Source organism: Labrus mixtus, chromosome 1, assembly GCF_963584025.1.
Source record: "Labrus mixtus chromosome 1, fLabMix1.1, whole genome shotgun sequence".
Taxonomy (NCBI): domain Eukaryota; kingdom Metazoa; phylum Chordata; class Actinopteri; order Labriformes; family Labridae; genus Labrus; species Labrus mixtus.
In genome coordinates, this window is record NC_083612.1 from 815,698 (window position 1) to 830,697 (window position 15,000).

Here is a 15,000-nt window from a genome sequence, read left to right on the forward strand (position 1 = left end):
CCATGCTCACTCAGGTCACCATGTGGTGGACTCTGAAGCTTCAGTGTTTATCCAGCTCTGCATGGGTCTGTAAACCTTTCTGTGTTCTAACCTCTCTCCATTTTTCAAAAGCATCTCCAATATTGATCCTAGTTTGAGCACGTTTCTGCTCGTGGAGCTTATTAGAAACATGCAGAGGCTTTTTAGGTCGGGTACAATCACTTCTATCTGAACCACTTCTCTTGCCCGCTTCCATCGCTGCAACACCTGTTGGTTTGGATGATTGTGACACTCTGTACTGTGACGGTATAATGACCCATGTCCTTGCTCCGTCACAGGGTTGCGAGGTGTCCTTATTTGAGAAGAGAGCATCAGCCAGACAGTTTTGTTTCAGTCGAGCCGACCTGTCCTCTCCAACTCAGGTACGGCCGACTACACACATTTTTAATCATCAAGTGCATTGATCAAAAATCTTTTAATTCGATGTATTCATTTGATAATCCTTTTAATTTCTGGCTCAGGTTCCCACGCTGCTTCCCAGCTGGTTCTCTGCCCTGAGCAGAGGAGCCTTGTCTGGACAGAGAGGGGCTTCTCTGATTGGTCGCTCCCTAGTCTCAGGGGCTGGCCCCCAGGCGGAAGGTTCCAGATTGACAGGAGTGTCCTGGTCTCCCCCCTCCCCCTCCCTCCAGGAGGAACCCACCATCCATAGCGCCCTGTCCGAGCCCCAGGACCCCATCACTTTGGAAAAGGTCGCTGCCAATCATGTGGAGGCAGCAAGGTGCAGTATGGGAAACGACATCAAGACGGAGACGCTGGAGGACGACTAATTTTTTGGGGTAATGAGTGGAACAGAGGCGTGTTTATATGCAAACAGATTTTATAGGAATGTAATAAGTGGGGGAAAAAAAATGACCAAAAGTCATGTAAACTCCGACCCTGAGATACCTCCCAACCCTACCTCCAACCACCAACCTGCTCTGCTACACTCTTAGAGGCATTACTCGTGTATAATAATAAAGATAATCGCTTTTAGGGCAACGTGATCCATCGACTGTGGGAGATTTAAAAAGCCCAAAAGATCCCACACAGATAATAATCAATGATGTCATCATGACAGGGATGTGCTTAACGTCCCCTCTTTGTGGATTTCTTTTGGAGCCTTTTAAATCTTCCCTCAGGACGGGTTTCTTTGAACACCTTGTTTTTTCACAGCAGGACATCACTGTTTTAGAAACGTGGTTCAGATAGTTTCAGGGTCTCGCACTGTGATCACAACACAACTGAACAGCCTCAAAAGAGAATATGACTTTCAGAGTTCATTTTAACGGATTGTTTTTAAAGTTTCATGTAGCGCATTTTAACCACAGATGATTTATATTTTAAATGTTCCCTGGTAAATCCTTCCACTGAGAAGAACAGCAGGTTAAGCTCATGGTTGTCATGGTTACAGCTCTTTGGGAATATTTCTCTGATTCTTAAGCCCTTTTCAGACTGTGTCACAACTCAGCCGTCATCACGTCTTTATACATTCATATTGTTCCTGTGACGGCGTAACATTGGTGTCTCCCCGTCCTGTGAGTTTCAGCGTGGCAGAAGCACGGCACAGAGGGAGCTCCACACACACACACACACACACACACACACACACACACACACACACACACACACAGGGTTGTAAATATCATGGCTTGTAACGTCAGTCTGAACAGGGCTTAAGACAAATTTTAAAAATATGTATAAATATGGAAGCAGAGTCCTCCGGAACGTATAAAATAAGCTTGAGGTATGACCAAAGGAAGGCCATAATCCTTTTCTAACTTTTGAACAACTGAATGAATAATTTTCAAATTTAAGTTGAAATAGAAATACCGCTGAACGGATAGCTTTGAAGTGTTTCATCTGAAACCGTCCTTTTTTTCTGCCTCAAACATTTGGGGTCGATTGTTGTTTTTGTACTTTTTAAGGTTTTCAGTCCGTCATCTGAACGTCTTTCTTGATCACGTTGTAGTGAATTTATTTTGCCAAATCATACCGATAATCCACTGAGGGGCTGCTAGCTTACCGGTACTTTCTTAATCGCTGCGTCGTCTTCAGTTGGTCATCGAATCGCACTCAGACCGGCTCTGGACTTCATTGGGTAGTCTTGGCTCGGTCTCGGACAGTCTCTGGAGAGGCACATCAGGGTGGTGGTCCCATTTTCAAAAAGGGCAAACCAGGGAACCACACAACTCAACCTCATGGGAAAGGTTTACTGTAGGGGGCTGGAGAAGAGGTTCTGGACTATCGCTGGATTTCAGGTATACAAGGAACAATGGCTTCACATTACTCTCTTCTGGGGAGTTATTGGAGTTTGCTTACCCAGTTGCTTGTATCATCAAAGTGAGAGCTGTGTACACAGACCTGGCATAAAGTCTAAGACTCCTCGTTCTTGATGGGTGTCATGTAAGTCGCTTTGGATAAAAGCGTCTGCTAAGTGAATTGTAGAACTGTAGAATTTGCTGTTTATGATTGTTGGACTGGATCTCAAAGCACAGCCAAGAGAAGGAGCCTGTTTTGTTTGGGGACGTTAGAGTTGTATTACATCTCTATGCAGATGATGTGGTTCTGTTGGCTTCATCAAACCATCATCCTAGATCCTTGCTTGTGTTGTTCTTACTCTCTGATGTACGTAGCTTTGGATAAAAGTGTCTGATAAATTAATTGTAGATTTGTAGAAGGCATTGGGATGGTTTACAGCTTAGTTTGAAGCGGTTTAGACAAAAACGGGGCACCTCCAGATCTGAGGCCATGATTCACTTCTTGAGAACTGGATTATTTTCTCAGCAGCAGAAGTGAGTTACTGACTGGGATCTGATCTGTGAAGGCAAAGCTTTGGATTTACCACCATTATCCCCTGTAGTCAGGAGGTTTGGATGGTGACCAGAAGAACCAGGCTGCATATACAAGCAGCCAGTAAAAGTTTCATTCGCATGGCGGCCTGGGCTCAGCCTTCAGGGCCTTTTAGATCGGATGTGATGTAGGGTCGCAGAGCAGAAGGGGAGCACGCACAAAGCAACGGCGCTAGGTGACCGAAACAATAATCAGGAAAATAGCTACTTTGAGTAATAACGCTCTGAGCTTTCTTCTGCTGAGGAGGAGGAGACGAGCAGCCCAGAAAGAGGGCGTGGCTTCATGAGATCCTGAGGGCACGACAAGATGTGGGAGAGTTTAGTCTCGTCCAGGAGCGACACACATTTCTGCTGCTGTTCCAAACTTTATTTTCTAACTGCATATTATTCCATATGCTCTTTTGTAAAGCGTCTTGAGATAACACTTATGAATCGGCGCCATACAAATAATGATTGATTGATTGATGAGGAAACCACCATATCTTGCTCGTCTGTCAGGAAGGGGAGCGGCTCTACGATGAGCTCTGAAGGGCCTTCCAGATAGGATTCAGGACGCTCTTAAACCCACTCGTCGTCTATGCGTTGCATGTTGTGCAAGGTCGCGCTTACAGTCCGTGCAGGTTAAGGGGAAGTTAAAACATTTTCAACTAGGGCGCAGCGCTCCATGACAACACCTCCATGTGTCCAAAAAGAGTGAAGATCAGATCCCAACAAACTGTGTCCCACTTTCTTGAGCTCTAGTTCAAAGACCTACCGGGGCGTCAGAGAGAGAGCTCTAGGAAGGATTTCTCCTTTGTATTCCCCGCATTCCTGTTGTCCACACTTCCTTTCCACTGAGGTAGAGGTCAGAGCTGGCCGTGCATGAAGGTGAACGCCGGTGGTCGTGGGGCCGCTACAGACATATGGTGGTGGCTGGGCGTTGGCCGGTGGTCGTGGGGCCGCTACAGTCCGATGGTGGTGGCTGGGCATTGGCCGGTGATCGTGGGGCCGCTACAGTCAGATGGTGGGGGCTGGGCATTGGCCGGTGATCGTGGGGCCGCTACAGTCAGATGGTGGGGGCTGGGCGTTGGCCGGTGGTCGTGGGGCAGCTACAGTCCGATGGTGGTGGCTGGGCGTTGGCCGGCGGTCGTGGGGCCCTACAGTCCGATGGTGGTGGCTGGGCGATGGCCGGTGGTCGTGGGGAAGACACAGTCTGATATGTTTACCTCCTGGGTGTCTCCCTTTGTCGGTGCTCCAAGCATTTCCAACCGATTTGAAAATCAAGAACAGATCGAAAGAATTTCTGTAACACATCAGACATGGAAACGCTCGGAGATCCCCCAAAAAGACTTCAGAGCAATATGTCCGCCCCCGCGACCTTTCCGAGGATGTTCAGGTAAAATAATATTGTGGGGGAATTCAGAATCGCAGCCTCCTCTTTTGATGCACGACTTGATATGGATTTTAAACCCCCCTTTCAACTTTATAACATACTCCACAGCTACCGTTTTTAATTACATCTTGATTAAAATAGTGAAAATTATTCATTCAGTTGTGATGAAGATACGAATCATAGTGTTTTTTTGTTAAAACACGGGAATCGTACATTTTAAATAATCAACAGATTAGTATAAAACCTGCTGTCCAGGTGAGTGTTCGTCATTGTGCCGACTCGCCCACCGGGTGACCCGCGTTTGAAAGACGACTGAGAGGATCTTTAAATTGATGTCGGGGAACTCAGTGGTTTGTAGACGCCGCAGGTCGAAGAGTAACGTGAACGCATACTTAGGCGTGTATGTATGCAGAACCACACAAACCTATAAACAGTATATTATATAAAGTGTGTGGGTATATATCTGATCCATTTCTATCTACAGTATCTAGACATGTTAGCGTGGAGGGAGTGTTTCATGGCGCTGAAAGGTGAGTGACGCATCAGCCAAAGTATTACGTTAAAGTTTTTTTTAGAGTGAATGATGGAAATGGGAGGAGTCACGTCGTAATCAGAGACGCATCAGATGTGTCTCGTTATTTCATTTCTTTTTGAAGGTGTATCCGAGGTCTCGATACACCATGTGTTCTAAACACACTCTCCATGGTTTTATGTTGAATGACGCGTCGTCGGGTCGATGTTATGGTGCTTATAGTCCAAACTGTTCAAACATTTCAAGAGTATGAAACAGACCAGAGAGGCCGAGTGAAGAGTAGTCCAATCGAGATAAAGGATTCTTGTGCCGCCCTCGTAGAAGTCCTTCTGCGTTCAAATCTTCAAACGGATCTTGTTTTACTTTTAAAGCCTTTCACACGTTTTACCTCGCCATCGTCTGATGACGGGTCGGATGAGACGGCGTAGAAGCATTTACATCGTGAGATGATCATCTTAAAGTTCTGACACTGTCAGATATTTGTCGCAGGCCATCATTGGTCTCAAGACCGCAGTGTTGTAGTCAAGACCACACTAACCGAGACCAAGACGTACCCGAGACCAGAGTGATCTGAGACCAAGACAAGACCAAGGCAGGGCGAGACCGAGTCAAGACCAAGACCAAGACGTTTAGGGATTGAGACCAATCAAGACCAAGACCAAGGCAGGGTGAGACAAGACCAAGACGTTTAGGGGTCGAGACCGAGTCAAGACCAAGACATTTAGGGGTCGAGACCGAGTCAAGACCAAGACATTTAGGGGTCGAGACCGAGTCAAGACCAAGACCAAGGCAGGGTGAGACAAGACCAAGACGTTTAGGGGTCGAGACCAAGTCAAGACCAAGACATTTAGGGGTCGAGACCGAGTCAAGACCAAGACGTTTAGAGGTCGAGATCGAGTCAAGACCAAGACGTTTAGGGGTCGAGATCGAGTCAAGACCAAGACGTTTAGGGGTCGAGACCGAGTGAAGACCAAGACATTTAGGGATCGAGACCGAGTCAAGACCAAGACATTTAGGGGTCAAGACCAAGACATTTAGGGGTCGAGACCGAGTCAAGACCAAGACATTTAGGGGTCGAGACCGAGTCAAGACCAAGACATTTAGGGATCGAGACCGAGTCAAGACCAAGACATTTAGGGGTCGAGACCGAGTCAAGACCAAGACCAAGGCAGGGTCAGACAAGACCAAGACGTTTAGGGGTCGAGACCGAGTCAAGACCAAGGCAGGGCGAGACCGAGTCAAGACCAAGACATTTAGGGGTCGAGACTGAGTCAAGACCAAGACATTTAGGGATCAAGACCAAGACAAGACCAAGACATTTAGGGGTCGAGACCGAGTCAAGACCAAGACATTTAGGGGTCGAGACCGAGTCAAGACCAAGACATTTAGGGGTCGAGACCAAGACAAGACCAAGGCAGGGCGAGACCGAGTCAAGACCAAGACATTTAGGGGTCGAGACCAAGACAAGACCAAGACATTTAGGGGGCGAGACCGAGTCAAGACCAAGACCAAGGCAGGGCGAGACCAAGACCAAGGCCAAGACCAAGGCAGGGCGAGACCAAGACCAATACCATAAATAGCTCTGAAAAATCCTCATCTTGTGTTTAGGGGGCGTGTCACTCACTTAGATCGTAACCGGGGGATAAAAATCAAACTACAAAAGAATTGAAGTTATTTGTTCTTTTCCTTCTGCTGTCAGTAATGACGTGGAAAAACAGCCTGTCAGTACTGGTCTTGACCGGTCTTGATTTAAAATCTAAAGTCCGCCCCGTCTAAGATCGAGACCAAGACTGAGTTCAAGTACTACAACACTACAAGACCACTAGATCGGCCATCTTCCTGATCCTCTCTCACAACGCAATGTTTAGGAGTCACGACCTCAGATATGACCACGATGGATCATCTTTCACGGTCTGTACCCGACACGAGGGACAAATCCTGAACCCTGTTGTGCTTCATCAGGAGATCCAAGACGATCTCATCTCATAACGTTGTATTTATCGGTTAAAAACATGAAATGTCGAGTGTTTTTGGGTCAGCAGAAAGGACTTCTACATGAGCGGTTCACACATCACTGAAAAACTCAATAAGCTAAAGAGCCGACTGTAACGTGGCTCCATGGATCTTCACCAGGTGCTTTAAAGCTACTAGTTCAGAGTTCAAACTCAACACAGATACCTCACTCTCCCCCCGCAGGTATAAGCTACCCCTCCCCCGCAGGTTCTCCTGAGCTGCTTCAATGTGAATCCAAATTTAAACGCTCCGAGTCTGACTAAGAGTCGAGACGGAGCGCACGCTGTGATGGCGCCGTAAAGATGCTTCACTGGCTCGCCATCAGGAACGTCCGCGTGGTTTATTTAAAGGGAAAGTCCTTCTCAAAGTCGAGCCAATAAACAGACAGTTAAAGGGAACTTCCACTCAATCAACAAAGAGTTAAATCATGGCCCCGCCTCCACCAGATTAATAACTACAACATGTTTTTATTCTGCGCCTCCTGGTGGTTAAATATCGTAACTGCGCCGTGTCGTTTCAGTCTGAATGTGGATTTTAAATCGAATGTCTCTTTGATTTTACGGCAGCAGAGCTGTCTCAGTGTGTTTGCTTCAAGCGTTTATAAAACTCTGAGGCATCGTTAGTCGCGTACGTAGCTCATTGTTTTGAATTATTTACACCAAAACATTAAAGTGTTTTTTTTTGTTGTATTTTGAAAATCTGCCAAGCAGACGCCTTTCTGAAGCGAGCCTCCGGGCTCATTAAAGACCTCGTGCTGTTCTGAGATTATTTCAGGGGTTTAAGTTGTTTCAGCTGCTGCCTTCAGGGTCTCCTGATAAAACTGTTCATTAGAGAACTGAAGCAGCAAAGTGTCATATTTTATTACTTTACAGTCGGAACACGTGAAGAAGAGACGAGAAGAATTCAAACCATCGGTGAGAAATGTAAACTTTTACGTGTCACTTTTCATTTAGTCTTACACGGTGATGTTAACCTGTGTCACTGAAGAGTAAAGGTTATTCACAAGTCGACCACGCCCCTTTGACACCAAGCGGTCCAGATCTGTTCTGTTCCACCATCAGAAGTCGGGAATGTTACCAACAAACAGAGACACTACTTGTTTGCTGTCGGGGTACCAAGCGTCCCGATCCGACCCTTAAGGGCGGAGCTAGACACACTGCAGTCCGTTGATTGGTTGAAAGAATCATCACTTCCCGTGCGACAGCGGTAATAAAGGAACACTAAACATGCCATGCTTCAATATCTCGTGGATTTCAAGGCTGTTTCTGTTGACGTTGATGACCTCTGCTGGACTTCCTCTTTTTTATACTGTGTCGCGTTCTTCTTCATTTTATTATTTGGCAGGCTACACTGTGTCACGCTGCTTTAATGTCACGCTAATATGTAGCTAGTTCTCGCCATCTGGCTCAAAACTCGGCTTACCGAGTAAGAATACGGCTGACTGTGGAGACGCAAGCAAAATCTGGTTTGAACGTACCAGACCGTACCGATCCCAGACCGGACCGTACCGATCCCAGACCGGACCGTACTGAACCCAAACCAGACCGTACTGAACCCAAACCAGACCGTACCGATCCCAGACCGGACCGTACCGATCCCAGACCGGACCGTACTGAACCCAAACCAGACCGTACTGAACCCAAACCGGACCGCTTGGTGGAAACGGGGCTTTGGATAAATGACAAACTCTTCAAGGTCTTCGGTGAAATGTGTCCAGTGTGACCCACAAGAACTCAGTACGGTGTTAAAAAAGCCACTTCCTGTCATGTGACGGGTCAACAGTAACATAATAAAAACAACATCCCATAATAATAATAATGAAACCAGAACCACTTCAGTCGTTCATGTTTCTTGTGTAAAGAATCATTGCTGTTTACTTGGTCCGCCACAGTTTTTGACCCTAACGTGACTCCGTACTTCCAGATGGTTTGTGGTCATTTGATACTGAACTTGAAAGATCTCCTCGTCTCTTTGACTCGTGTTCAGGCTCCTCGTGGTCACTGTGTTTCTGGCAGCCTGACGTTTTTTCTTTGCTGAAAATGCCATTCTGCCGTCTGCCTTCATTCCTTTGTTGCCTTGCTTGTAGTTCTAGTTTTATTTTGAAAGGATCCTTCACAGGAAGTTAGCAGACCAGATCAGATCCACCTACACACCTGTAGATCACATGCATCTTCAGCATCGACATGTTCTTAGAGACTAATTTACTGTTTTCATATTTACAAATTTTATCCACACCGGGACCGGCGACCTCCGGTTCCCAACCCAAGTCCATAAAGACTGAGCTACTGCCGCCCAGTTCTCTTGCCCGCTTCCATCGCTGCAACACCTGTTGGTTTGACCTGATAACTGCTCTCATATCTGGCAAACCGAGGGGCGTCCAAAACGGCCGTCTCCTCTTCTGCTGATCGCTCTGTGCGTTCACACCAACAGTTCATAGTCGTCCTGCTGACACTCTGCATGTCAGGATGCATGTCGGTGTGAACAGGGTTGTAGAGGATCTGATCTGAGGTCTGCACAGATGATGATGCAGAACAACGTTTGAAGAGTTTAAAGACATTTATTACCATTCAGCATAAAATGTAAATGCTCCATAACCTGTACATAAACGTCCTGAAAATGAAGATCTGGTTCAGAGCTTAGATCTCAAAGCATCTCGGTGGTTACCTTGGTTACCGTTTCATTTTGGCAATAAGCTCGTCTCTGCGGGACATTGGTTGTATCAGTTTGAAATGGTTTCTCCGCCCTTGTTGAAGATTTAGTGCCTTTTTTGGACGGTAGACTGTTGTGTACTCGCTGAGTAGAAACTTCTACAGACGCCTTTTGTTACTTTTCCATCTGTTGGATAAACCTTCTGTTATTTCTGAGGTGTGTTTTTATTGATATTCTATTTACAAGGGAATAAAAACAGATCCATGAAATGTGTGTCTTGTCATTTTTGCATGCGAGTGTGAACATTTCTTTTTAACAGGTTTGATCTCTGAAACATCCCGAGATGCTCCTTTCACTTCGAGTCATGAAGATCTTCAGGCGGGGCAGAAAGAAGGCCGGTCCGGTCCAGTTCAGACAGTACCACTCAGATTCAGTGGTATGCAGTACAGAGAGCAGCTTCCTGCCATACCAACATTCAAAACCAGTCAGCGAGAAAACACATTAAACGTTCATCTTAAACAACACTTTGTTTTCTAAACCTCGTCCTAGTTCGTTCTGATTGGTCCAAAATGCAATTTAAGAACAAATGTGAGATCCTCAGTTTGTCAAAAGTACCTGAATGTCGTACTAGTGAGGCGGCTTAGGACCAGATTTGGGATAAATGGGGAGACGCCGGACAAAAGCACCAAGTTTTTCCACACAGTCTCATCACCAGAGCTTTCAATTTTGGTGGGGGGGGAGCCACTTCATCAAGATGGCTAAGTGCCATTATGTCTTCCAAGCCACTTAGAAAGTCAATCTTGGTGTCAATAAAAACATTTTCTGGGTCAAGGAATGCATTAAAATATCACTAGGTGATTATTTGTGTCAAGATCAAACACAGATGTTCATTTTCCTGAGTACCTCGGTGGTTGGACATGAATTCATTCATCAGGAAGTGCTCTGTGAGTCCTCAACGGTACGCGACTGAGCATGCTCGTCTTTCTTTTGCTATAAACAACATCAAGAGTTCCTTATTTCTTTCAACGCCGTGCAGGTATTCAAATATTAAAATGTATTATTTTGAAGCGTGCGTTAAGTTGAGGAGAGGTGAACGATGTGAAGCGATGGAGGCTGTGGTGTTTGTAACCCTGGCTTCAAGACTGCTCCTCTAAAATGGATGTTTGAGGTCTGGGACATATCGTTCTGTTCCTTACCCTAAAATAATGTACAGAATATTTATAGAGACGACGTTTGATCTGCACTTGTGTTGACAAATCTACGATACAGATTTTTAAAGTCTCCTTCTTCTGCTCCCGTCTTAATCTCTCGTGTTACAGCAGGATGTCTGAACTAAAGGTGGGCAAAGTTTCAGATCATGAGGTAAACGTATGTTGGAGTAATCCCAGGATGAGTCTGCAGAGGGCGCTAAACGGCTTGTTCTGAAAATCACGCCATAGTTCCCCGATATGAAACCAAGAATTTTACCTGACGGCTTCAAGCCTCTACGTAAACCTCTGAAACCTCTAAAGACCCCGACACACCGAGCAGACGGCAAAGAACTGGTCGGCGCCTTTTTGTTTTGGCCAAAAAGTTTCACGAGAACACACCGCAAAGACTGCAGCCGACGACCGACCAACCACCACGCACGTTCTGCAGAGAGAGGTAATAACTCTCCACGCCAGCAGGGGGCGGTAGTCTAACCGTCATTCCAAAAAGTGGAAACCGAAGAAGAACGTGGATAAATAAACCGTCGTAATATAGGAACTTCTGGCGCTGTCAGCCCTCGGTCTTTGACTAGTGGAACAAGAATATCAGAGGCGCTTCCGTTTTTCTTCTCGTGCACTGGCTCTCGTGTCGCTTAGCTGAACAGCCAATCAGAGAGGTTCCTACCCCCAACCGCGACAGCTCACAGCGATTTAACATGTCGAGTCGGCCAAAAAACGGCCGAAGGGGGCCAGCAGGTAGCGACGGAGCCGCACGCAGAGAAGAGGGCGACGACGGACCGACGGTTCTGCTCCCTCCAGGAAGGCTTCCAGAGAGCTGGCCAATCAGAAGAGGGAGGGTCTTAAAGAGACAGGAGCTGAAATTAGGGTTTTTACTGACGTCAGTGTCAGATCATAGAGCTGGGTGATGTCCACAACATTTCACGATTTGATTCTAAATCGATTTAAAGGTCCCATATTCTTCTTTTTCTGGTTTTATATGCTCTTTAGTGTGTTTTCAAAGTGTCCTGTGCATGTTTAGACACATCTATGTGCAAAAATTCAAAGTCTGCAGAAACACAGCTTCTCCTACGTCCTCCTGTTAGCTGTAGCATTAGCTGCATGTAACGCTCGGTTCTAGCCCCCCTCGATACAAATGTGTCAGTGCGGCGTCATTGTCAGTGTGAGATCACTGATCTAAGCTCGTTGTGGCCCAGCAGCTCATGTTGCACGCCCGTTAACTTCTGTAGCACGCCCACGATATGCCGTAGCCTGCGGTAGCACAGTAGTGCTAAGGTGCTAATGTTTATGCTCCCCTCGGACGGAGCCAGTGGCTGCATTCCTAATATGGTAAAAGAGGCGGGACATTTCCGAGAACCGTGCTGAGCAACTGACCAATAACGACAGAGCGGATCGGCAGACCAATCAGAGCAGACTTGGCCCACGTGGGGTCTAACAGTGTGGGCTCAACAGAGTGTAGCTGACGGACTCAGAGCGGAGAGGGAGCAGTACATGAAAACAGACACTTTTTTATAACTTTATCTATTGTGAACGTACAAAAGTAGGAACATAGATTAAATATACAAACCCCAAAAAGGGCAGAATATGGGCTCTTTAATAATAAAACGTATAGCTGACAGAAATACCCAGATAACTCATCACAGAACCTTCTGATAGTTGTTAAATAATTATGTTTGTATAGCATTAGAACAAACATGAAACTACAGTATAAACACATTTGTCCCTGAGCTGAATTCACAGCGCCCCTAGTGGAGAGGGGCGTCATTACAAAGAAACAAATCGATCTCAGGATTTCCCTGAATCGATATTGAATTGGGAAAATAATAATTTCAATGCATTGATGATTTTATCAGATCATGTGAAGCTGCTCTGTAGGTTTCACAGAATGACAACATGAGAGGAGAACAAGAGGAGGCGGAGCTTCAGGTGTTAAATCAGAGGTCTTAAGTAAACTAACAATCTGTCGACTGCAGGTGTCACTCACCTTCAGACTCACGACCTCCTGCATCGCGTCGGGTACAAATAAAGAACAAGATCTCTGTTAATCCTCCTTTATTTGTTTCTTATTTACTGTTCAGATGATGAAAAAACAGAAAGTTATAAATGTCATATAATACATGTTTATTCTTTGGATTGCAGCATAGAATTACATAAAACACTTAAATTAATAAAAACCCAAACGTGTGGTCAGATTGGTCTTTTTATACGTCTTAATATGAGCATATATTACACACACACACACACCAACACGTCGACACAAACCCGCTCCACAGAATCTACAGAAGCAACAACATACACGAGGAGAACCAGGCGGTTTGATATGGTGAATACTGTCGACCACTTTCAACCCGTTCAGCTCTCTCGGCCTCGCTCTGAGAAAGCTTACAGCACCAACGCCTCTCTTTGAGCTCTTATTTTGAAAGTCACACAGCTCTGGTAAATATGGCTGCTGGAACCTAAAAGCAGACCCAGAAAGAATCCGTCACTGCGCCCCCTAACCGCCGTGTATTGCTCGTGTGTTTCATTGTGATGTTTGTTCATCAGTGGAGACGAGTACAGCTCTCTGCTAAAGGGGGGGGGGGGGGGGGGGGGGGGGGGGGGCAGGTAGTAATAAAGGTTAAAACACATTAGTGTGTCTGGTCCTGTCATGATCCCTGGAGCCTCCAGGTAACGCTGCTGCAGGTAACAGACTGAGGTGAGTGAGAATCTTATTTACATCAGATCGTTTGATGTCTATAAACCTGAGAGCGTCTGAGACCGACGACTAAACTGTGAACCTGCAGAGACTTTGAGTACAGACCAGGGTTCGATGCTTTAGAATATCAGGTTTCAAAAGGAACCGATCGGGCTGACAAACAATTCAGATATTTCATCTGAAGTTTGAAAAAAATACAAAATTGTTAGGCTTTTATTTTGAATGTTTGTCCTGTCTTAAGCGGGGAATACTTTACTTCCTGTGTGCTTTTATTTTGAAATAAAACCCTACTGGTAGCTGTAAGGTTAGGACAGGAAGTTTAGCACCGAAAAAAGGAAGTGGTTAGGTATCCCAAAGTGAGGTCAAAGGAACGGTAACAAAGGTCAATGTGTGATGTCATAAGGTCAGTGTGTGATGTCATAAGGTCAATGTGTGATGTCATCAGGTCAGTGTGTGATGTCATCAGGTCAGTGTGTGATGTCATCAGGTCAATGTGTGATGTCATCAGGTCAGTGTGTGATGTCATCAGGTGGATATTACTGTCTGAGAGTTTGTTAAAGTGAAATGAGACGTTCAGAGATGCAGCAGTGAGACTACAGGGAGACACTGAGACTACAGGGAGACACTGAGACTACAGGAGACTACAGGGAGACACTGAGACTACAGGGAGACACTGAGACTACAGGGAGACACTGAGACTACAGGGAGACACTGAGACTACAGGAGACTACAGGGAGACACTGAGACTACAGGAGACTACAGGAGACTACAGGGAGACACTGAGACTACAGGAGACTACAGGGAGACACTGAGACTACAGGGAGAGACTGAGACTACAGGGAGACAGTGAGACTACAGGAGACTACAGGGAGACACTGAGACTACAGGGAGACACTGAGACTACAGGGAGACAGTGAGACTACAGGAGACTACAGGGAGACACTGAGACTACAGGAGACTACAGGGAGACAGTGAGACTACAGGAGACTACAGGGAGACACTGAGACTACAGGGAGACAGTGAGATTACAGGAGACTACAGGGAGACACTGAGACTACAGGGAGACAGTGAGACTACAGGAGACTACAGGGAGACACTGAGACTACAGGGAGACTACAGGAGACTACAGGGAGACACTGAGACTACAGGAGACTACAGGGAGACACTGAGACTACAGGAGACTACAGGGAGACACTGAGACTACAGGGAGACACTGAGACTACAGGGAGACAGTGAGACTACAGGAGACTACAGGGAGACACTGAGACTACAGGGAGACAGTGAGACTACAGGAGACTACAGGGAGACACTGAGACTACAGGGAGACTACAGGAGACTACAGGGAGACACTGAGACTACAGGAGACTACAGGGAGACACTGAGACTACAGGGAGACAGTGAGACTACAGGGAGACTACAGGGAGACACTGAGACTACAGGAGACTACAGGGAGACAGTGAGACTACAGGAGACTACAGGGAGACACTGAGACTACAGGGAGACACTGAGACTACAGGAGACTACAGGGAGACACTGAGACTACAGGAGACTACAGGGAGACACTGAGACTACAGGAGACTACAGGGAGACACTGAGACTACAGGGAGACACTGAGACTACGGGAGACTACAGGGAGACAGTGAGACTACAGGAGACTACAGGGAGAC

General features: G+C 46.3%; 1 protein-coding gene across 6 annotated transcripts in view; it reads left to right on the forward strand.

Moving 5' to 3' along the window:
• The window catches only part of LOC132979293 (homeobox-containing protein 1-like), a 24,272-nt gene extending 15,669 nt beyond the window's left edge, over positions 1-8,603 (forward strand). For 3 of the 6 annotated variants that reach the window (XM_061044981.1, XM_061045018.1, XM_061045027.1), the window contains exons 9-11: positions 318-401; positions 501-5,944; positions 5,977-8,603. In XM_061044981.1, coding sequence (XP_060900964.1) covers positions 318-401; positions 501-806 — 390 coding nt within the window. In that variant the 3' untranslated portion in view covers positions 807-5,944; positions 5,977-8,603. The remainder of the gene's footprint in view (positions 1-317; positions 402-500; positions 5,945-5,976) is intronic. The other 3 variants (XM_061044990.1, XM_061044999.1, XM_061045010.1) reach the window with 3 other exon arrangements.
• Positions 8,604-15,000: the final 6,397 nt, after the last annotated feature.